The 23796-nt window shown below is 40.1% G+C and overlaps 2 protein-coding genes across 7 annotated transcripts; both read left to right on the top strand.

The window, feature by feature from the left end:
• calr3b (calreticulin 3b) lies at positions 1-3786 on the top strand. The gene is made up of 9 exons (XM_023425413.2): positions 1-162; positions 619-720; positions 1132-1335; positions 1426-1520; positions 1641-1850; positions 2071-2184; positions 2302-2445; positions 2539-2631; positions 2759-3786. The coding sequence occupies exons 1-9, from the start codon at positions 75-77 to the stop codon at positions 2972-2974; spliced, it is 1266 nt and encodes a 421-aa protein (XP_023281181.1). The 5' UTR covers positions 1-74; the 3' UTR covers positions 2975-3786.
• A 1826-nt stretch (positions 3787-5612) lies between these two features.
• LOC111669119 (epidermal growth factor receptor substrate 15-like 1) lies at positions 5613-23713 on the top strand. Of its 6 annotated transcripts, none has more exons than XM_023425356.2 (24): positions 5613-5726; positions 6204-6245; positions 6390-6479; positions 6576-6623; positions 6719-6814; positions 6928-6993; positions 7078-7203; positions 7302-7361; positions 7531-7797; positions 9236-9393; positions 10801-10966; positions 11180-11242; positions 12540-12625; positions 13326-13398; positions 13720-13881; positions 14409-14606; positions 15284-15448; positions 15852-15960; positions 16434-16573; positions 16845-16905; positions 18782-18867; positions 19138-19201; positions 21486-21502; positions 22019-23713. In XM_023425356.2, exons 1-24 carry the CDS (start codon positions 5700-5702, stop codon positions 22163-22165), a joined length of 2517 nt encoding a protein of 838 aa, XP_023281124.1. In that variant the 5' UTR covers positions 5613-5699; the 3' UTR covers positions 22166-23713. The 6 variants fall into 6 exon arrangements, with proteins under 6 accessions (XP_023281124.1, XP_023281122.1, XP_023281127.1 ...); XM_023425354.2 differs by lacking the exon at positions 21486-21502 and adding an exon at positions 20570-20706; XM_023425359.2 differs by lacking the exons at positions 11180-11242; positions 21486-21502 and adding an exon at positions 20570-20706.
• Positions 23714-23796: the final 83 nt, after the last annotated feature.

Genomic DNA, 23796 nt, shown 5'->3' with positions numbered 1-23796 from the left:
TTCCTTCTTTGCTAGGTATTCACTAGTCAGCTAGGACAGTACCAGCAGTACGAAGAAGGGCAGAGACGGGCAAAATGCAAGTCTTAGGTGTAATTGCAGTGATATTAGCAGTATACTGCGCACATGCAAAGGTTTACTTTCGGGAGGAGTTTCTGGACGGTGGTAAGTTTGGTGTGGACATTTATGTAACTGGCTAGTTGTGTAGGAGTTTATTTCATTGCATGTTAGCTTCACTGTTCCCCATCATCTTGTAAGAGTTATCGTCGTGAGTTTTTCTTGAAAGCCTTTTATCTTCACGAAAAAAAGCATTTTCAAACAGCGATTAAGTGAAAAATATCACCCTTCTCAGTTTACTAACTTTAACTGGGTTGATAGCTGGCTAACTTTAGCAAGGCCCCAAAGCTAGCAAACGTAATACCATACCACTTAAGTTACTCATTTTGGCCTAAGTTCCTCGTTAAACAAACAAACCAAACGAATTTAACCGATTTGACAGTTACATTTCAAAGTGTACCGCCAATGACAGTTGCGTAATTATTTTCGGGAAGTACCGATGTTTTTGCAAGAGAAGGTTCCCCAGGTGTTAATCTTCAAACTTGCTTGTCGTTTTCTGTTCAGATGACTGGAGAAGTCGCTGGGTGAACTCCAAACACAAGTCTGACTATGGGGAATGGAAACTGACGGCTGGCAGCTTTTACGGAGATGCTGAGAAAGACAAAGGTAAATGTTTTTGAGTTCTTATTCCACTCATCACAAAACATGAATCACGTGTTCTGTTTATAAATAACAGCTATATTCAGTATGACCCAAAAAATAACAAGGCACTCAAAAATTTTCTTGATATGGAATTCATATTTTAAAGGTGGAAATGAGCAATTAATCTTTTGGGAAAGAAAAGAGAATAAGTAAAATCTCAATTGTTGCCTCCTGATTTTTGCAGCTTTAATAGTTACCAATTTAAACAACAAACTCTGCTGCTTGCACAGTGTAACCTCAGCAGTTTATGGACAGTTCCTATGTCTGATGAAATTGTATCTAGTCTAAGTGCCTCGATGTCTCGTTTGTATTGTGGTTCATTAAAGAGAACTTGGTTTGTCTTGCTAAATATTTATTTTGTACTTCCTATTTCAGGTCTCCAGACAAGCCAGGATGCTCGTTTCTATGCTGCCTCTGCCCGTTTTGAGCCTTTCAGCAACGAGGGCAAGTCTGTGGTCTTTCAGTTTTCGGTCAAGCATGAGCAAAAGATCGACTGTGGTGGTGGTTATGTGAAGATCTTCCCTGCTGATTTGGATCAGGCTGAAATGCATGGAGAATCCTCATACTACATTATGTTTGGTAAGTGATGATGTTCACAGAAATGCACATTAGTGAATGGTTACAATAACAGGCTTGGGAACATGTTTTAATTAAATTTGTTTCACCTAGGTCCTGATATCTGTGGCTACAGCACCAAGAAAGTCCATGTCATTTTCAATTACAAGGGAAAGAATCACCTCATTAAGAAAGAGATTAAGTGCAAGGTAGGTGCAAAGTTTCTATTTTTAAATTTGAAAAAAAAAAAAGAAGATATTTATTATAAAATACAAACATGCACCACTTCTGCATCAGTGGCTAAATCCAAACACCTTGATTTCTTCTAGGATGATGAGCTGAGCCACCTGTACACGCTGATCCTGAATCCAGATCAGACCTATGAGGTGAAGATTGACAACGAGAAGGTAGAATCTGGCAGCCTGGAGGAGGACTGGGACTTCCTGCCTCCTAAGAAAATTAAGGACCCCGAAGCCAAGAAGCCAGAGGACTGGGATGATCGTGCCAAGATTGACGATGCTGATGATACCAAACCTGAGGTAAGCAATCTTACTGATAAAGTTAAGTAAATAAGCTCTGCCCTGCTTTGCATTGACTAAATGGGCTGTTACATCTGTGGAAAGTGCTGATATGAGGAGTGTTTTCCATTTATTTCCCTCCCAGATTTCCACAGCAGCCCTGGGCTTTAAAGAACTAAAATTAAATTCACAATTCTGTTAGGTCAACGTCCATTTTAGGATTATTCGTTCCTCTTTCTAGGACTGGGACAAACCTGAAAACATTCCAGACCCTGATGCTAAAAAACCTGAAGACTGGGATGAGGATATGGACGGCGAGTGGGAGCCACCCATGATCCCCAACCCAGAATACAAGGTAGGTCAAAGTAGGATAGACTTGTCTAGAGTTTATGATTTGTGTGATCTCTTTTGTCTGAGAAATGCATTCACTGCTAAAGTCTTTGCAGCATGATAAATAGCGTCTCTATTACAGGGAGAATGGAAACCCAAACAGATCGACAACCCCAACTACAAAGGAGCATGGGTGCATCCTGAGATTGACAATCCTGAATACAGTGCTGATTCAAACATCTACAAGTTCGATAGCATTGGTGTTTTAGGTCTCGATCTTTGGCAGGTGAGCGAGAAAGAAATCATCTTTGAATAGTAATGTTATTTCCATAGGAATGCTTTTAACTAAAGTGTAACATTTGCTTCTGTTTTATCCCAGGTGAAATCTGGTACCATCTTTGACAACTTCCTGATCACAGATGACGTGAAGGAAGCAGAAGACATTGCAAATGAGACATGGGGTGTGACAAAGGTATGCTGGTGCTGGTACTCTCTTTAAGCTGTATTTTGTTGAATGTACAACACATGAAACCATTGCCAGTTAGATGCCCAACCCTTTTAAGACACATGGTTTGTGATTATTTTAACTTTCCTCACAGGAGCCAGAGAGGAAAATGAAGCAGGAGCAAGACGACCTGAAACGAAAAGAAGAGGAGGAGAAGAACAAAGAACAAGACACTGAGGGTGGTGATGAAGAGGAAGAAGAAGAAGAAGAAGAGGAAGAAGAGGAGGAGGAGGAAGAAACAAAGGACGACCTAGAAGAGGCTCTTTCAGAAATGGATGATGAGGAAGCAAAGCATAAAGATGAGCTTTAAGGAGCCATTAGAAACTCTGTCCAGTATTTCCCAGGGGTATTGTGGCTGCTGTGCATCCTTTCCCTGAGATCTGGACACAACTCAACTGGGTGGGGGGGGGGGAAATGTAGTGAAGTGGGGCAGTTGGGTGTTAATGGACTTAGTTTCTCTTTAATTTTGGTCTTGATGTTGCCCCTGAACAGCTGGATTGATTGTAAGGTTTTCCACCTACAAAGTCCATTCCTCATTTTGTAATAACAGAGAATAAGGAGGCACTGACATCCACTGCTTTCTTGATATTTGCTTGATCTACACATCTACTTTATTTGCTGTTTCCCTTGCACATTTGTTCATCTGTTAGAGTATTTTGACAGTTGACCAGAACCTGTGATTAAAAATGTGGTAAATATGACAAAACGGAGATCTGCAGAGACATTCAAATTTCAGCCTGGTGAAACATAAAATGCACATAACTGAACACACAATGCATAAACTTGACTAAGCAAAAGACTTGCAGCAAAACAATCACAAAATACAGACAGGAAACAAGACTAATGTAATGTAACTTATTTTGGTTATGTCTTTGGCACTGACTTTTATTTACCTTTCCATGCTCTCTAAGGCATAATTGAAATCTATGTGAGCAATGAAATTGTTTTCCTACAACATGTCTTCATGGTAATGTGATGGGACCTGCATTATATCCTGAAAGTCTGGAGAAACAGATGGTGAGCCTCTAATGTGACTCGTGACATCACCAAGGGTCACACACTTCTTTTTATTGGACAGAATGTTATTGATACCAAAGTTTTTATTAAAAGATTATAACCTTATTGCCTGGTCATACTTTTTACTGTATATGCACATTTTGAAAGTATGTAGTTTAAATGTACACTCTCACATGTTTTGCAGTGTTGGATAGAAAGGAATTTAAAAGGCATTTAAAATTACCCGATACAGAAACAGCGAATGCACGCGGGTACGGAGCCCCCTGGGGTTGGTGGGGGAAAAGATCCATGTGCACATGAGTAAGATCTGGGTTTAGTAATCAGCACATGGGTTATAGGTTATAAACTGTGCCCTCAGGTTTATAATCGGTGACTCGGCTCGGATCCATGCGCTCAAATGACTTGGCTTGCGAGTGAAAAGAACAGATACATTACACAAAGATATGGTTAAAGCATCCAATGCACAACACAGCCTCCTGTTGCGTTTCGCCTTTTGTAAAACCCGGCATGGGTGCGCAGAAAATGCTCCGGGTGCAGCCTTTCCTTCATAGTGTAGTTCCGCCTTTTTCGTCAAGTCTCAGGTCTCAGTAGAAAAGCGATGTTTCACAGATGAAAGTTCGTCCAAAAAACTTCACCTTCGACACTGCACTTCCTTGTTTCATCAACAATACACCCACGAAGTTTTGAAGTCGATCGGTTGAGCGATTGCCAACAAAATCAACAGACAGACTTTTGTTTAGAGTTATATATTGTAGATTTGTTCCGCTGAAAGAAAACTGCTGTATAGTGATGAAGGTGTCTCTATAACGCCTGTATTTTGCAGAGGGTATACTTAAAACCCTAATAAGAGTAAAACACCAATTAAGAATTTGTATCATTTTCTGAAATCTGCTGTTTTGCACTGTTTCCAAGGGCCGCATTAACCCTCTATGAGGCCCTGGAATAGACTTGGGTTGTGGGTCGCTGTGGACTTCCCAGCACACAGCAGACCACACATGGCAGCTTCATTATATTTTGCCCTGAGCCCCAGAAACCATACTGCTGCTGGAATACTGCCCATATCAAGGTTTACTGCGTGTCAGTTTGTTTGTGGTAATTTGATTAGTCACAGTTTTATTTTGGAATATGCACCACATAGCAATATCAGCAGAAAAATAACCCTGCTCTTTCTAAAGAGAAATTAGGGAGAATCTATTGTACAAACCTGGTATGAACACACAAGACAACTTCAGCAAAGCTGTATTACAATCGACAAAGAAAAGGAAAACAGAAATATATATGCAAGTTAAATTACCAAACACAACAGTGAGCCTGTCTGTAGAGCATTCTGGGGGAATAATTTACTCTATTTACAATAAAGAGGTACAACAATAGTTACAAAAATGTGCAAACTTTGTACAAGGTGAGACTATTGAGGTCCATTCATTGTTGTTCATTTTAAAGTTCAAAGTATTCATTTAAAATATTGAACGTCATTTTTTGTTTTTTAATTAAGGTACCATGCCACACATCAATCTGCAGTTACAGTAAGTTCCCATTTTCCTACTGATAAAACTCTGCATATCTATCCAAAAATAAATCAGTTTAAACAATGGAAAACAAAAACAAATAAGAGGTGTTGTGCAGTTTGCAAAACCAAGAATAATACTGGTTATATTTAGCCTAAATAATCTAAGCAGGGTACAGCAAGACTCTCCATTTAAACCAATGTGTGTACACTACCTTTAATGTCACCACCTGTTCCTCGTCATACTCTATTTTTTTCTACCAGGGCGCTGACCGTGACTCAGCCACTAAGAACTAACACCAGGGCAATTTAAATAGGATTGAAAACCACCTCCGCATTATAATCGCTCTGTCGCGGTTGACCCAGACTGTACCCTTGGTGTTGTGGTGGTGTTGTGGTGGTGTTGTGGTGGAGACGGTACTCCCACCGGAACCACGGTTCTCCTCGAGCTGTCCCCGCTCGTCCCTGTTCGTCTAAGGGGCGTAAGCGCGCTCCCGAGACACCAGGAAATATGGCGGCGCTCATGACTCTCAGTCAGGTAAGAACATCCAGTATCTCAAGAAAAGTCTCTTAATTTTAGTATTGATCATAATCGAGTGACAGTGACAGTGGCCGTAAGCCTTCACCACATCACTGCTTTATAAGCTGTGGTGTATATTGGCCTTGGGAATCGTATTAGCAACCTTTCGTTGTCAGCTAAGTTAACATGGTTGGCTAGATTTAGTAGGGATAGCAAAGTTACTGTACGTTTTAATGGAAGAAGGAAGCTACCATTGCAAGGAAAGTGGTAACCTTAGTAGCGAAACATAGACACTTAGTAGCTAAACTGAACAAAAATAAACATTTAGCTAGCTAACGTTAGCGACCAATGCTATGTTTATGCACTTGCACCTCTTACAGCCTCCTAACGTTACAGCCATGTCTGGCTTTCTAACTGCCGTGTATGTGTGTGTGCTAGCTCACGGACTCATTTCTAACTAAGCTGGTCTTATTTCTTTCATGTCTGCTTCTTCAGTTATCAAGTGGATACCCAGCCTATGAAACCTATTACAGACAGGTAAGCTCCTGGTTGCTGCTGTGATTTTCATGCCAGCTCCTCGAGTGTTCATTCAGATAAATATTATCCGTCGTACAAAATCAATCAACCGGTACAGCTGTGTGTGCTGTGTCCACTTAATACCTTGTTATTTATTATTTGTAGCTGGATCCAGGAAACACAGGCAAAATATCAGCTGGAGATGCAGCTCAGTTCCTTAAGAAGTCAGGGCTGTCAGACGGTACACTGGGGAAGGTGGGTGTCAAACACACGGACATGTATACACCAAACTACGCTCATATATTCAGTAAATAGCATCTAAATAACTTTTTTAAATTATTATTTTCTCAGATATGGGATTTGGCAGATTCAGAAAGAAAAGGCTACCTGGATAAGAGGGTAACACAAAATTTCTGTGTAAATTTGCTGTGATCGTTGATGCTGATGTGCTGATGTGAACACCAGACTTGACTTGCTTTCTTCCTCTTTTGAAGGGTTTCTTCATAGCTATGAGACTGGTGGCCTCAGCACAGGGTGGAAATGACATCAGCCTTAACAACCTCAACCAAAACTTAGCTGCACCCAAATTTGTAAGTGTTGAAATGGATTTTTTCTTACGGTCTTTTCCTCGTCTTCATGCATTTGTTACTGTGTCAGTCTGCCCCGTCTGTCAGTATCTAATCCTCACTTTATTTTCTTACAGAAAGACACTAACAGCCCATTATTAAGTGTTTCAACAGCAGGGCCTGACTCACAGTGGGCAATAAGGGTGAGTTCATAGTGTTTTCAAGAACATTCTTGAGGGTGTAAGAAAATCAAACTTGTCAACTTGAGTGTTTTTTCTCTTTCCCAGCCTGATGAAAAAGGGAAGTTTGAAGGCATTTTCGAGAGTCTGTCTCCTGTAAAGGGTCTCCTCCCCGGGGATAAAGTCAGGCCAGTTTTGATTAACTCCAAGCTACCTCTGGATGTGTTAGGAAAGGTGATATGACACGTTCGAATGATAAACACATATAAACCAGTGTTAATTCAAAGCAACTAAATCATTCTCATTTTGTCATTTACTTGCTGTTTCTGTAGATTTGGGACCTAAGTGATGTAGATAAAGATGGACATTTGGACAAAGATGAATTCACAGTGGTATGTTGGCTTCGCTCTACTACAGCATATACTGGGAAGCAAATACTTATTATAGTGAAAGTTATTTTTTATTAGTTTTTTTTGTTTGGTTGGTTTTGTTTTTTTTAAAGCTGTTTTTACCAACATACATAAAAAAAAAAAAAAATGGAATGATTTCCATGTTTTCTAGGCCATGCATCTTGTGTATCGAGCCATGGAGAAGGAGCCCATCCCAGCTAGCTTACCTGCTTCCCTCATCCCCCCATCTAAAAGGAAGAAATCTGCTGGTGCGCTGCCAGGTGCTGTGGCTGTGCTGCCTGCTCTGTCAGGGTTTATGGCTGGCCCGGCTCCTCTCAAAGATACCTTACGAAGCACTCCTCCTCTGGTCAGCGCTACTCCCCTCAGCACCAGTACAGTCAACCTCTCTCCAAAACACTCCTTCAAATCCAGCTCACCGGTATGTCCCCTCACCTCCTCTCCTGGGTTTCTCTTGAGGTGTCGTTGTAAGTCTTATGACTGCATCACTGCCTTGATTAGTCTATGAGTGATGAAGTACTTCCGTTAAAATTCATATCACAATATTATAATTAATAAATGACTATACTTCCAAATATAGAAACGCTCTCACACATACAAATATAAAAACATAAACATAGAATAATCAAACTAAAATTCAAAGCAGTGATATACTCCATAACTACTTACAGCAATTAACTCTTCATTCTTGTAAAACAAAGAAGTTTGATTAGCTTTCAGAATAATTAGACAACAGAATTCTGTATAGGTTAATTTTCAGATATGATTATAATGAAACTTCATAAACGTTAATATTGAATTATTTATTTAAAAAAAAAAGATGTACTTTAATCTAGTACAGAAAATTTTTTTTTTGTCTTAGGCAGTTTCGCACTACAGCTGCCTTACTGATTGGAATTTGTTAAAAAAGAATACATGCTTATCCATGCTTCATATGTGGCTCTAAATGCAGCGACTTCTAGTCCAGGGTAATCTCAGGATGTATGAGTAACTTTCTCAATGTAGATAGTTTTTTAATAAGAAATAAAACATAAAACTGTGCGAACTAAATCCTCATGGAAAAAGCAGCTTATTTATTTCCCCTTGCGTTCCCTAGATAAACGTCACAAGCACAGAGTTTAAAGAAACCAGCATTTCATGTATTAATCATGTTTTGTTGCTGATGGATGGACTTGTTTTGCCACATTGTTGTGACCATTGTGCACAGACCAGTGTGTTTCTCTCTACCCACGTGTTATAGCTGCAGGGATCTTTCACCCATGACTTTTGGAGGAACAGGTTTCCTTGAAAGGGAAGAGAGGCAAGGTTCTCTTTTCACACTTGTACCATGATCACCTGATGTGGCTGTCATGATACTTGTTGCAGTGTCCTCCTTTTTTTTTCAATGAATGTCCTTTTCCCTTTCTTTAAAAGCTATTTTAATTTGCCCAAGTGGATAATTTCTTACCCAAAACAAAAATCTAGAATGTCCACACAATATTTTGTAGGGACCCTTGTACAGAAATAATACACTATATATATATGTGCTACAATTCTCACTTGGATTTGTTCATTCAGTTACGCTAATCTGATTTTATTCTAAGATTTTATGCACTACCATTCCCAGTATGTGTGTGATATGTCAGCGACAAATCGTCATTGTGTTTGTGGTAAACAGTTGATGAGCAAACCAACGTGTTTCCATCTAGGGGAGGATTGTTCGGAAAATGTTTGGCAAGACCCGTTGGTATTTATTGTAAATGTTCTCCTCATTTGTCTCAGAGTATTCTTCATTTCCTACATAGAAAAACAGTGAGTCTGTAGCAGATGTTGTCCCTCTCATCTGAAATCACATTAATATTGTCCTTTGTTCATTCCAGCCAGCGGTGAACTGGGTGGTACCGGTGGCTGACAGGGAGAGATATAATGACATTTTCAAGCAAACAGACTCCGACAATGACGGCCTTGTCACTGGCAGCGAGGTGATAGAGATCTTCATGCAGTCCAGTCTCTCCCAGACAATGTTGGCGCAGATATGGTGAGACCACAGCTCAGTTCAGATCACATTTATTTACAGACGTTTTCCTCATTACTTTCACATCACTCTTCATAAACTGAGAATATTACAGTGGCTGAGAGAAGCTCAATGCACTGCAGCTGAAGAAAACACAAGCAGAAAAAACGCTGCCAACATAAAAACACAACTGAGTTTTTACACAATAGAAGTTTACGGGGTGCAATAAAAACTGAGGAATGAGCAACAAGAACAAGCATCACACCAGATGTTTAGAGAAAATCACACCATAAGAATGTTTAAAAGGAAAATAATCATTGTTGGCTAATTTTCACTCACCATTGATTGACTGAGTGGTCGATGTATGTGTTGATTTTAATGTCCCCCAGAAATTTGTTGTGTTCTGTAGAACATGCAGCGTTTCTGTATTTGCTTGTGTTTTCTTTATTTGTTGCTTGCGTCTATATATCATGTATACGTGGTCAATTAGTTGAATGTGTTTCTTCATTGACTTGTGCTTATTTGCAGTTTTAAATGCTGGTTGGTCAAGTGGTGAAGGGTTGGTCTTATTTGCTTGGTTTTGTTTATTTGCATGTGTGTGTGTGTGTGTTTATTTGCATATGCTTTCTCAGGTTGAAGAGCATTGTAGTGCAGAGCGCTCTCAGCCACTATAGACTGTACTGTATATGTTTGACAGCAATAAAAATAAGGAAAAAGGTTAAAGTAATTTCAATCACATCAATACATTACCTTCTTAACAAGTAAGAGGAAGGGATGTCATGTAGTTTTGAAATGGCATCAAACATAAAATCAAATGAAAATTAGTGCAAGTGATGAAAAGATGCAGCAAATATGCAACAGGGTTTTAAATGTAGAAGAAAATGCAGTGTAGTGGTTGAAAACAATGGGTTTATAGATTTTGGTTATATTTTGGTTACAGTATCTTAACTATAATATATACTTTATACTATTGTGTAATCCGGTCCATGTGACAGGCCAATGGTACAGCATTAACCTAAATGTCACTCCCATATTCAGTAGTTGCTCCACATCCCAGTCAAAAGGCCTATAAATGAAACTAAATTGCCACATCCTTTAGTCCTTCCTGAACCATGGAAAAACATAATTCATTGTTTAGAGTATTTTTTATGTGTCGAATGTCTCAGTAGTGCATTCACACCTGAATAGTGCTGAATTATTCACACTCATGTAGAGCAAGTCTGAGATGGTTTAATGCCACAGCACCCTCTTTTGGACAGTAGGTATCTTAACATTTTCCCAAGGAGATGGGTGCAACATAAGATGCAAAAATGAGACAGTGGAAACAGTTAAACTGGTAAACGTTCAGAGCACGGGTTTATCTGTGTATGATTTTCTCACATAGTATCCAGTATATCATCTTTTGAGTGAAGTTTACCGCTGTGTCTGCAGGGGATTGGCTGACACTAAACAGACGGGCAAGCTGACCCGGGAGCAGTTCTCTCTGGCCATGTATCTGATTCAGCAGAAGGTCATCAAAGGTGTAGACCCTCCCTCCACTCTCACTCCAGACATGATTCCTCCCTCAGAAAGAACGGCGACATCAGTGGCTGGCCCTGTGAGTCCTGACTTTAGCTCAGCTTATTGAAATTCTTCCTATTTTCCAAAGCCAAAATTTTCACTCTCACCTGCCCTTTAAGAGTCTGTGTTTCCCTGCTACTACATGCATTTAAAAAGCTGATTTTCTGCTCTCTGGCTTTTTAGCTTTGCCTTGCAAAACTGTTTTTATGCTTTTTTCTGTTTTTGAGCTGTTTTCTATCCTTTCTAACAGAGCTATGTGGGGCTTTTGTCTTCTCTGAGACCTGAACCTGCTGTACTAGCTAATATGCGCAGAGTGAGTAGTTGAGCTTTGTGACACAAGGTGGCGCTTTTGTTCTGTCATATGTTCTCTTTCTTAGTCTGAAGCACCAGGTGTAAACAGGACCATACTCCTTTTAATTAAGTTTCAAGTTTCATAATTTTTTTTTCCCAACAAAAGAAAATACAGAATTTCTTAGATTTTCAATACGTACAATATTTTCAAGACTTTTTTTCAATACGTTCTTGGAGTTTCCACAAATGTGTCTGTTCGAAACCCGTGTTAAGGCCCCACACTGCCACCTGCTGTATCAGCAATGGTCCATCACAGCAAATAATGTCAGCTGATGTCCATTTATAGTATACTTGCTCATAATTCCAGGAAATTTATCATTTATTATTCGTTTACAAATATAGAATATCCAGGAGTAAAGGTATTATGCTTTGGCCAACCAGTTATTGAAGGAGGGGCCTATTATCTTAAAAAAAAAAAAAAAAAAAGCCACAAAATGTTTAATTCTAAAGCCAAAATGTATTTGTAAGGTTTCAGTTTTTACAGTGGACATTTGTCATTTTTGGATAAAATTCTTCTATTTTAGCATCAGACCATCAAAACAAGTGCTATGCTCTGAAAGTCTGAAAAAAGACATTATTATCATTATTAAAATGGTTATTTGCTTTTTTTTTCACTTTCATGGTCAATGGAAACACAAACATTTTTGAAAAAGCTGCCTTAAGTGTCTCTAGATTCTGCTCTTTTGGGTTTATTATTAACAGACCTTTCAAAGAAATACTGAACAAATACATGAGCTTTTGCAAATCTTACACAAGCAGTGTTATTACCAACAAATAGCTATTTCACGCAGTTTCCTTCCTGAGATTCAACCTGAAACTTCTTAATTAGTTATAGACCTGATATGTTGAACACTGATGCATGAGAAAAATTTCACTGTAGTGTTAAATTCTTTTGTATTGTCCTGTGTGCATTTCTCTTCATTCATGTATTGTCAGGCTCTCTTGCTCCTTCCCTAGCTGTGCGAGGTGTTTGTCTTTCCTTCCTGTGTCTTTTGTTTTGTTAGACATATCAGTGGGGAGCTCCTCTCTCCCCCTGTGTACCTCTCATGTCCCCTCTGCTCTCCCTCTCCCTCCTTTTTGTCCCCTTTTCCCTATTAGAACATTTTTCCTAATGTCTTTATCGCATCTATTTCATCCATTTCCCTGTCACTCTGTGTTCGTCTCTGTTCTCACCCCCCGTCTCCTCACGTCTTCGATCGTACCTTCTTGCCCAACTTTACTTTTCTCTCACTCATTTGTCTCGATGTCTCTGGCCTCAGGACAGCACCGGCTCCACGGGGTCGGCAGAGCTGACAGGCATCAAAGAGCTGGATGACCTCAGCCAGGAAATAGCTCAGCTGCAGAGGTGAGCACCCTGAGTAACAGGAGGATGGCTTTGTTTCACTTCCTCTGAGAAAAAGGAGGGGTGGTTGCAGTGAGGTGATGGCGAGGCTCAGGATCAAAGATCTTTTAAACCATTAGTTATAGTTTTATTAAATAATATTAACCTTTATTTAAACAAGTGCCTCTTTCAGATTTTTTTAGTCCAAGAGAGACTTAGTGAAGAAAACATCACCATGGAGCCTTGCTAATACTTTATTAGGGTATGTTACATTCATTGAAAGTTTTCAGTTGGACTAAACATAACACAGATCTGAAGTAACTGACAATATTTCAAATGGTTTTTGTAAGTCTGCATTTTGTCCAAAGGTCATGGAAAGAATACTGATCAGATGGAACAGATCCACCATCATTTGTTTTTTATCTAATGCTCATTCTTTGTTCATCTTGTGCATGTCCATGCTCAAACTACAAAAAAAGTTACATTCACCTCATCGGTACAACGTCTATAGTGTCAAGAAAGATGACTATCAAGTGGAGTGGAGCTTTTATGAGACACTGTTCAAAAAAAAAAAAAAAAAACCCCACTGCAAATGATTTACAAATGCCATTTGTTTTTGCTCTTTAATCCGTCCATATTGCCAACATAGGCATTTTCTTAGGGCATAATAACAGAATTTTTTTACTTTCTGCCCTTGCTCTTCTCCCACGTGCTTCACCTATAGAGAGAAATTCATCCTGGAGCAAGAGATACGGGAAAAGGAGGATGGAATCAGGCAGCAAAACACTGAAGTTCAGGTGAGGCCAGGCAGAAACAATTTAAAAATATTCCATTTATGGGACATGATAATTAATGTGCAATTTGTGTTTAATGAATGACTTATGATTAGCATTCAGTCTCAGTGCTTGGAATATGAAATGCGTTGTAGAAAATGGATTCTCTCTCAAGTTACACAATCTGGATGTGAACTAGAAGAGTTAATAGCTAAATAAAGATGATGATTTACCCAGCAAACACCTGTGCGTGTGTGTGCGTGTGTGTGCGTGTGTGTGCGTGTGTGTGTGCGTGTGTGTGCGTGTGTGCGTGTGTGTGTGTGTGTGTGTTTGGTGCACCTTCAGGACATGCAGAATGACTTGGACAGGGAGAGCAGCAGTCTGCAGGACCTGGAGTCCCAAAAGCAGGATGCCCAGGAACGTCTGGAGGAGATGGACCAGCAGCGCTCCAAGCTGGAAGGGATGCTCAACGACGTCAAGCAGAAGTGTCAGGACGAGTCGCAAATGGTTAGAGACTTGACTCATTCATAAAATAACAACAAATTTTGCTGCACTTATAGTGAAACATGCAGTTCTTAACTTATTGTGGCGAAATGTTTGTATTAAGCAGATATTCAGATCTCTCTCAAACAGTGAGGTCAGTTGAGGTTAAGATTTTTTTGAAGGAAAATTGCTGCAGATTATTATTTTCAAACAGTCTCTGAGTGTTCTAAAATAGTGCAGCTGTTTATGTTTTGCTGACTTTCTCTTTTGGGGAAATGAAATACATATTAGGATGTGAAGTATTGCATTGCTGTTTTTTTGTGAGGCCACATAAGTAAGAAGTATGTCTAATTTAAAAGTAGGTATAATGAGGACCACTGTCTTACTGCACTGTATTTTCCCTGACAACAAACTCTAAAATAGCACCGCTTTGATCTGTCCTAACAAGCAAACCAAAATCTGAGTTAAAGCTGTAATTTCTAAATGTCTAGCAATTTAACTGTTCCGCAATCGATGAATCTACAAATATAAAATCTTTCTTTCTGCTCCAGATTTCGTCCTTGCAGAGCCAGATCCGCTCTCAGGAGACTGACCTCCTGAGCCAGGAGGACGAACTGAGCCGCACCAAGGCAGACCTGAGTCGGCTGCAGGAGGAGGAGGCCCAGCTGGAGCAGAGCCTGCTCTCCGGTCGCGTCCAGCTGGACAGCATCGTCAAGTCCCTCAAAACCACCCAGGAGGAGATCAACCAGGTCAGTGCAGATGGAGAGACAACAGGTCACATGAGGATGTTCTGCCACTTTGGGCCATTAACTGATTAGCTTAGGGCTGTGGGGCATGAATATAAAATTGCTAAGATATTTTAGTTTAAACTAATTAAGCTCTGGATACCAAAGTATAATAATGACTTAGAGGTACAGAGGTTTGTAGATTTGAACTTGTTTGATTCTATGCTCCTGGAAGATGGTTTTTATGACATTAGTCTCACTTTAGGAAACATTCGTTTTACTTTTACTTCTGTGACCATTGTTTAGCATTGGTATTTAGCATGCTTTGAAGTACACTGAAGTGAAACTGTTGGATCATAGTGGTTAAAGTTATTCTTTTCATCAATTTAACCACTAACCACTACTTACACAAGTAGCTGAAAATTATTCCTCAATCTGCTGAGACTTTTAAGAAGCCTGTTTTCTACCGTTAGTGGAGGGAAATCTCTGAGGAATCGAAATTCTGAAATTCTGAAATTCTGAAATTCTTTTTTTTTTCTTTTGAAAATGTGGCATGAAATCAAAGTAGCTTACCCCTTCCTGCCAGACAGGAAATTCTCCAGTGTTGAACAGCTCTGAAACCCACTGAAAATGATACAGTGAAGTCACATAGTACAATACTTAATGGAATCAGATAACAGATAGCTTTTGTGCGTGTTTAGGCTCGCAGTAAGCTGTCGCTGATCCAGGACAGCCAACAGGAGCTGACCAAGACCATTGAGCAGTACAACAGCGCTTTGAGTGACATCAACGGAGGAAACTTCAGCAACATGCCCGACCTAAGTGAAGGGTTTGCTGAGAAGCAGAACGGAGGCTTCAGGAGTGCGGTGAGGAGATGATGAACATATCGTCTTATATCTAATGTAGAAGTCTTGCCTGGATCTCTGGGACGTTACTTGAACACCATGCTACTGGTTTTGGTTCCTACCCCCTGAACAGACAAAAAGGAGGATGGAGAAACTGAGAAGCATTTCAATCTTAGCAGTAGCCCTTTTTATGTCACCTCCTCCTAATTAACCTGTTTATTGCTGTTCAGATACCAAAGAGATATTTCCCAGAAACGTCTCTTTGTTTTGAGTCTGTGCAAGTGTGCATGCTCTCTTTTATTGTTGTCTCACTGCGTTTTGCCTTGTCACTTAAAATACTCACTAAAAGTCCTATTTTTTGTTTCGTTGTCAAGACTCCAAATGTTTATCCACTTGTTGGGTTTTTTATTTGTTCTTTCATTAGGACGATTCTTTCAAGTCAAAGATAGCCATGTTTAACAACAGCAGTGCTAAGGAGCCCCCACCTGACCCCTTCCAGACAGAAGACCCCTTCAAGTCCGACCCCTTCAAAGGTCTGAATGCCTTCTTGTATCTTTTTATCATCTACTCCTGTAGTTCTGTAAGGATCAAGATGATTCCCTGCTCTGCTAGCTGATGCTATCTGGTGATCACCCACAATGGGCCTCATTCACCAACCATTCTTAAGAACAAATTTCTTCTTAAAACCCACTTACGAAGATTCTGATTTGGGATTTGTTCTTAGGTAAGAACAGCGTTTACGCACTCTTAAACACATTTGAGTGCTGACATGTTAAGAAAGAATTTAAGAAAAACACTTAAGAAGATTTTGGTGAATGAGGCCTATTGTGTCCCTGTGAATAAGCGTTTGTAAATACTTTATAAGGTGCCGAATTGGGATGTTTGAAGTGAAATTCAAATGTTCCAGTCTGTCAGTCCAGAGTTCACACTGTGGGAAAAAAAGAAACTTGCAATAACAATAATTTCTTGTCAGAGGTTGAAGATGACTGTCTTGTCCTTTTTGTAGATCCGTTTGGAGGAGACCCTTTCAAAGAAAGTGATCCCTTCAAAGGCACCTCATCTGACGATTTTTTTAAGAGGACGGACAAGTCAGACATGTTTGGATCCTCAGACCCCTTTGGTAGAAAACCCACACTGCCCGCAAAGGTATCAAACAACTCTTCTTTATGGCTGTAAAAATCAAATGATTTTTAATTTCCTGTGTTCAGTGACTCGCTATGGTTGCTGTCAGTGCTGATACTTTAGAAACAAGCTCTGACATGCCTTCACCATTGTCCATACCTGGAAAAGTAAACCAGCACTACAAAGAGATTTCTGGTGGTTATGCTGATGTGGTCATTGTGTGTGTGTATGTCAAACAAGATCTTTTGAATAGCTCGCTTATGGTACTTGCGCTTCGCTTCTTTGTTTTTCCCAGCCGAGTGCCTTCAGCAGTGGTGACCCCTTCAAATCAAACAGCCCAAAACCAAAGGATTCAGGTACTTTGCTGCTCACAAACAACAGTGCATGTCGATTCACAGGAAAGATTTTATTCTGTGTCTTCCCCAGTTGTAAATGTAAAGATTGTGTTGAGGTCATATTTATCAGTGTGAAAATATTTAGTTAAATTGTTGCTCTTATATCCTTTAGGGAAAAGTCAGAAATGCTACATTTTTATGCCTTGTCCGTCCGTCTGTCCATCTTATTCTCGTGAACGCGATGTCTGAGTAACTCCTTGAGGGAACTTCTTCTAATTTGGCACAAACATTCACTAAGACTCAATGATGAACTGATTAGATGATTAGATTTTGGTGGTCAAATGTTAATGTCACTGTGACCTCACAAAGCACGTTTTGGGCCATAACTCACAAATCTATTATGCTAGTTATGACACAATTTAACACAAATGTCCAGTAGGATAAAGCGATGAAGTGATGACATTTTTTATCCAAATGTTCAAAGGTCAATTTCACTGTGATGTCATTATGTTCTGCAAAAACACTTCTGGCCATTATTCAACGCTGTAACTCAGGAAGGAGAGATTGTGACCATATTTCCTGCAAATTGGCTGGTTGGCAGAGGCAAACAACCGCGAGGTGGTAATTCTAGTTCTGTTGAACCTATTCAGTAGTCTGTGAAGTCTATTTGTAATACGTACTTTTTTCAGACACAACCAAAACATGTTGTCAAAGATTTATTTTTTTCATTTATGTTTTTTGCCGTCATCTTGAATATGTTGGCTGTATATTATTTTCTTTCTCCTCACAGTTACTGTAGTCAGGAAGGTAGTGAATATGATGGTGCCACAGTAGAACGTACTGTACCATGTCAAATTAAAGCGTGAATGCATAGTCATCCCTGCACTAAATATGTACAGATTTTCCATGCAGATTTCCCAGAATGTGACTCTATTAACCGACATCTGAACATGAGAGAACGTCCTTGTTGTGAAACTGGTCTCAAAGAGTCATTCTTTGCCATTCTGGGTGACGTGTTAGATTTAGATTATATTTTTGGGGGCATGAGGGGCAAACAATTTTTACTCACTGTGGCTTCAATTTTTCCTGTGGTTTAGGGCTATTTTTAGTCGAGTACCTACGCATTTAACTACTGGCCAACTAAAAATACTCCCCCCTACCCTGGAAAAACAGGAGGCTCGCAGGAGCCAAGCACAACAGAAACTCTGTGACTGCTGGTCCTGCTCTACTAGAATACACTGCCACTCCTTTTAACCAGTTCACTCCTGCCTCTGTCAAGTCTTTATATCTGCTGCTATTGAACTGCTCTGCCTCATTCGCTACAGAAGTTGTTTTAAGTTAGTGGCCGGCCCCGGCCAGTGCTCTGCCATGCTACACACCTTCAGAAGAACACAGAGGCAACTGTAGACCTGAGCTGAGTTACTGTGCGTCAAAGAAAAACACTGCGTACCTCACATGAATGGGGTCTCTTGTGGTTGCACATTCACAACAAACATATTCTATTACAATGTTTTGTTTTTTCACTGTAGCCATCTGCAGTTTGCCTTTTTTTTTTTTTTTTTTTTCATTAAACGGCATACCACTGAGCTTCAAAACAACCCGGGCACAGTTCTGGTTAACAGTGCGCCAACTGACGCCTTTAATTAGTTGATCAGTTGCATACGTCAGGTTAAACAAAGCCTCTTGCTTTCCAGGTTTTTGCGAAATGTCATGGAAAATTAAACGGTCATGCCACATTCCCTCCTCTGGAAATCGCACGCAGGCCTTTTCAGAATAAGCAAGATGTAAAGATGATTTTGAAATGTGTGGTTTGAGGCTGAACTTCATTAAAGTCTGTGGCTCTTTCCATAAACGTATTCAAATGTTCCAAATGCGCTTCGATGTACTATTGTCACAGATGTGTTTGGGACAGCGGACCCCTTTGGATGCAACTCTTTTGGAAGCAAGGGGGGTGGATTTGCTGACTTTAGTCAGATGTCAAAGGTAAGCTCCTGGGATTCTTGGGAGTTATGAACCTGTTGCACCATAAAGCATCATTTTCCACTTAAGCTGTAGAAAGCTGTGTTGTTCATTTTACTTTCATCATGACTGATTTCTTATTTTTCTGCCAGTTCATCACATTTATGAAAACAGTCTCTCTGGTACGAGGCCAGAGGTTTTAGATTTTGGCTGACGTTTCTGTTGGAGTCATTATTTTGTGTGATAGTTGAGGGATTTATTTATTTTTTGTCTTTTTCCCTGGTGTGTGAACAGAAGTCGGACAACCCTGTGCTCCCATCAAAGAAAAATGTGCCTAACCGGCCTGCACCTCCCTACGGTAAGCCCTGATTTTATGTGTGTATATAAGCGTGCGTATGTGACTGTGCTTGCTGCTTAACTTGACATAAATGGCTTAATGATGTTCATAATCAGCATGTAATGTTGGTTTAAACAGGTTGAAATTAATACCTTTTATCATCAATCATGTCAGTTGTACTGATAACAATCAGTACAACTTTCATTTGATCTTTGCCACTTGTTACAAAAATGTAATCGCGACAACATTTTTAGGTGCTCCTTGTGACTGAAAAAATGACTTCCCTATTGAGCTGTGTAAGTGCAGAGAAAGTAATTTCATCTTTTGAAGTTGCAGCAGGAAAGCTGCTGGCAGAGATATGGTGGTGGTAGTAGTAGTATGGGTTTCAAAGTGAAGTGGCTCTGTTAGTGTTATAAAGGAATCCCTTTATTTTTGCATGCAACAGTGTGGTGAGATTAAGAACCACTCATCTCAGCCGCTTGGATGTGTTTAGCCTCATGTTCATCTTGTTCTTTTATGTGTATGTGAAGTCACACACACCTCTCAGTCCTTGCCCAGCACATGCCCTTCCGCTGTTGCCTTGCACTTACTCTTTTAGCAGAAGCCACATCGTGAGAAAGTTGGTCTTCCCCTTTGCTTCATCACACAGAGAAGGGTAGAGATGAGTAGCCACTGTTAAGACAACGAGCTAACCCCAGAGATGTGCCTCCTACGTGATGGGGAAGTGAGAAGCCCACTCTCTGAATGCCTGCATCACAGGGTCAATTGCACAACTCGTTTTGCTTGACGGTACTGTTGAAAAGTGTGTCACAGCAATTTTTCAGGCATTTGCGAAGAAGTGTTAAATGTAACTCGGTATTTTAATAGAGCAATAAATGAAACTTGATTTCAATCTAAATCCCCCTGGCGTTTTTGACTAGATAATGGAGATAATTTGTTTGCTGGAAGCCTTTCCCCTTTGCAGATGCAACCTTTGTGGCATTGGTGCAAATAAGAGAAATGTACAAGCCTGTCCAGATGACCACAATGACATCAATATAGGAAATGTCTCCAAAGCTTACTGTAAATAAGGGTGGGTCAGTCTTTTGCAATTTTGTTTTCCATAAAGCAACACATTGCCTGTTTAGCTACAACGCATCAGTGAGCTTTACTCAAAAAATGTGGTTAGCACCTTTTTTAAACCAATATGCCCCCTGGGTGACGACTGTGAGCTTCAAGTTCTTGGCTTCCTGTAAGAATTTAGCAATAGCGTATTACACAAGTGTTTAATGTGTCAGGTTATTTTCCCAAGGGGTTAACGGTTGTCAGCCTCTATAGTCAAAACCAAAACTGTTTTTGTTACATGGATTTGGTAATTAGATTTTAATTTAAATGTCCTTCCTTCTCCAGTAGGTATGCTCAGTGCGGCAGCGTCAGAGCCACTCCAGAGCGTTTGCTCCACAGCAGACAGTAAAGACTCTTTTGTTACGACAGACTCGAGCAAAACATCCAAAGACTGTCCTGTGGGTTTTGCAGATTTTGCCTCTGTAAGTGTAGTGTACTTACAGTTTTCTGTTGGAACATGTATCTTTGTCTGCTTAAGCTGCCCATCTCTTGATCTCACTCTTCAGACCGTAGAGCTGAAGGGTCGGAGGTGTCAGCTCTCTGTCACCGAGCCTCCGTCTGTTAACTTTCCCCCCCTCACTCTGACTTTAAAAAAGCAATCACAGGACTGCTGATTTTACTGGCTGTTGACTAACAACTGACAGAACATCTGAGAGCTTCTTTTTAAGGGCTTTGTATGAAAGGAAAATACGCATTTGCATGACTGACTTGGACAGTTTCCAGTGTTTGTGTCTATCTAGTCGACTGTTCCCATCGTCCGCCTGGTAAAGGGACTTGCATGCTTGTTGTTGGCTTCAGTCTTCGAGGGGATGTCGAGATTAATACACTTTTAGTCAGAGAGTTCGTTAACTTGCCTGGTCAGGTAGCGTACGAGGAGTTTTTTTCAATTTTGGAACTACAAGCTAAAGGCTTATTCTCTGTCAAAGCATGATATGCCTCGAAGCAGAGCACAACAGAGTAAATCTGCCTCTTTGTCCTCCACCTTCCGCTTCTTTGCCATCGTGTATAGGCTAAAAGCTGAGCGTGCTCTCAAGTGGAGAGATGATGCATGGCAGCTTTTTGTGTCTGGTTTGTATCATTTGACATGACATGTATTTATTTTTCCCTCTCGCCAGCATGACAGTTGAAAAAGGGATTTGTTGGGGTTTTTTTTTTTTGTTTTATATCGAGCTCTGTGTTGTAATCTTTGTTTTTCTGCCAGGATCTGAACATGTCAAGGTAAGACTGTACAAGGGTGTGGTGGTCAATCCTTTGCATGTGAAAAACCTGTCCGCACGGCATAATCTGAGTATGGTGATTCATGAGCACGATTATTTTCAATGTATATCCTCAGTCGCATTGATCCAAGTGCCGAATATTTACACGACATATGTGAGCAGTAATTTATGGCACCAATGTAGCCCTGTGTATTGTGGAGGAATCTTTTGTTTTCTTAAGCTTTTAGTGCTGCTTTCTTGGCTTTTTTTTTGTGTGACATCCAAGTGAAATTTAAATGTCTATATTTTTTATTTATTTTCCTCAGCTTACTGTAATATATCACATCATTTCAGCTATATATGGACGTAGTTTTTGATATTCTGCCTCATTAGAAACACTTGATTTTAAATTTGCATCCACCGTTCCTTTTACATCAGCTTTCCTCCAGTGATTTCTCTCTTTTTTTTTTTTGTGTTGACATTTCAGCCTGCATTCCTGAGTTTTTGTCTGCATCTAATGTTTGTTTCCCTGCCCTAGTTTGGAAGTGAGAGCCAGCAGCTGGAGTGGGCCAAGCGGGAGAGCGAGCGTGAGGAGCAGGAGAGGCTAAGGAGGCTGCGGCTCCAGGAGCAGCAGGACCTGGAGCTCGCCATCGCTCTCAGCCGGGCTTACTCGCCCAGCGCCTGACCAGGCGTGCCCCACCACATCTTTACAGTCCTCCTCATTTTGCCTCATAGTCCTCCCGTCCGCAGGCTCATGACAACAGCACCGACACTGGCCCGATATGACTAGCAGCCCCTGTTACCAATTTGTGTAAGAGACTAGAGTTTCTCCCGCCATGACTGGACTCGTGTCAAATGACTCCACATTTAGCAACCAGTTAAGGTTCATTGCTCCCAAACTACATGGCAACTATAATCAGGGACAATACGGAGCCACTTGATTTAAGCCTGGCTTCATCCTGCAAGAACATAGCGATTTAACGCAACCCAAACCAGCAGGGTACCCGACTACAACCTATATCTAGCTCCATATCTTGTTATGGTTAATCACCCTGCCTTAACCAAAAGCCAGTTTGTTGCAAACAAAAAATGTTAAGAATATTTTACTGTTTTATTTGTATACAAAAGCAATGAATCTGTGGTGTATGAAGTACTTGTAAAATGCACTGTATAAACTGTTTTATATAACCTTTAATTACTCCAAAAAAATTCATGTTGAAAGTCAAACCATACGCGTTGACTACCCTGTTAGCCCGTGTTTAGTCATGTAATGTAAATATTGTTAGATAACGGTTTTATGTGCAAACCATCTTCAAAAAGCAACCCTGTCTTAAAGGACTGGAGTTTAGTTATCGGCATGAAAATGGCACAATTTCGATTTTTATTTCAAATGTTACAAGTGTTTCCTGCCATTTATGATTGCATACCTGCTATTTATGGCCTTAAAGTACATGGATTGAAGAAATGTTTGAATATAATCAAACCCTCAACAGGGTATACATACACGTGTTAATATGAAGTTTTGGGAATCCCTGATGAGCTTTTTAGTCCTAACAAAGCTTTGGTTGAATATGATTTAGCCCCACATCACCGGTCGCCTCTTGTATTTACAATAATTAAGATGCTAGTGATAATCATTGACGTCTTCCTTTCTTATGAACAATGTCCAGTCTACCTGGAGCGCTGCTGCACCATCCCTCTGATGTCAGCAGCTTGTGTTTGTGTGCGTGTGCACTCCCATACAACTAAAAGCCTCGATAAAATGGAAAAAAGTGTAAAACTACATTGTTTTTACTGGTGCTGTTACACTTACGCTTTGCCCTTTTTACCTCTTCTGCGACTCTTTTCACATTATCGCTGATGCACACTGACATCTGCTTCCAGCTTTTCTCTCAAATCAACTGTCAGATTTTCTTTTCTGCATTACTTTTTTTCAGTTCATTGATGTCTTATGATCCCGTCGGAGGACATTTGTTTAAAAGCCTTAAAATATCGCTTCCTTGTAATCATATAACACTAATCAGGTTTATTCGGCACATAATGTATGCACTGTATATTCCAGATCTTACTGGATATGTACAGAGTGACAACGCCTTATTTATCTACATATCAACATTGTAACGTAATATTGCACAATATGTATGTGATTATAGAAAAAAAAAAAGTCCTCTGAGTTTTAGGTTGCTCAAAACTGTACCAACTTTTAATTGAATAAAAGTGATTTTTAACATTCCTCGAACATGGTAGGTCTTGTATTTTAAATTAAAGAAGTGAGTCAGTCGTATGATGCACAAAGCCATGAATAATTTGTTGGAT

This window comes from Seriola lalandi, unplaced genomic scaffold (genome assembly GCF_002814215.2).
Source record: "Seriola lalandi dorsalis isolate HSWRI2012SDOR001 ecotype SW California unplaced genomic scaffold, Sedor1 jcf7180002054777, whole genome shotgun sequence".
NCBI lineage: Eukaryota > Metazoa > Chordata > Actinopteri > Carangiformes > Carangidae > Seriola > Seriola lalandi.
The sequence above is the reverse complement of the archived record's forward strand: the minus strand, read 5'-3'. Positions and strand labels throughout refer to the sequence as shown.

Coding starts and splice junctions, on each gene's coding strand:
- calr3b (XM_023425413.2), top strand. CDS start 75: ATGCAAGTCTTAGGTGTAATTGCAGTGATATTAGCAGTATACTGCGCA. Junction 2,185..2,301: donor TCCCCAACCCAGAATACAAG/GTAGGTCAAAGT, acceptor TCTCTATTACAG/GGAGAATGGAAACCCAAACA. Junction 2,446..2,538: donor TAGGTCTCGATCTTTGGCAG/GTGAGCGAGAAA, acceptor GTTTTATCCCAG/GTGAAATCTGGTACCATCTT.
- LOC111669119 (XM_023425354.2), top strand. CDS start 5,700: ATGGCGGCGCTCATGACTCTCAGTCAG. Junction 6,246..6,389: donor ATGAAACCTATTACAGACAG/GTAAGCTCCTGG, acceptor TATTATTTGTAG/CTGGATCCAGGAAACACAGG. Junction 20,707..22,018: donor GTTTTGCAGATTTTGCCTCT/GTAAGTGTAGTG, acceptor TCCCTGCCCTAG/TTTGGAAGTGAGAGCCAGCA.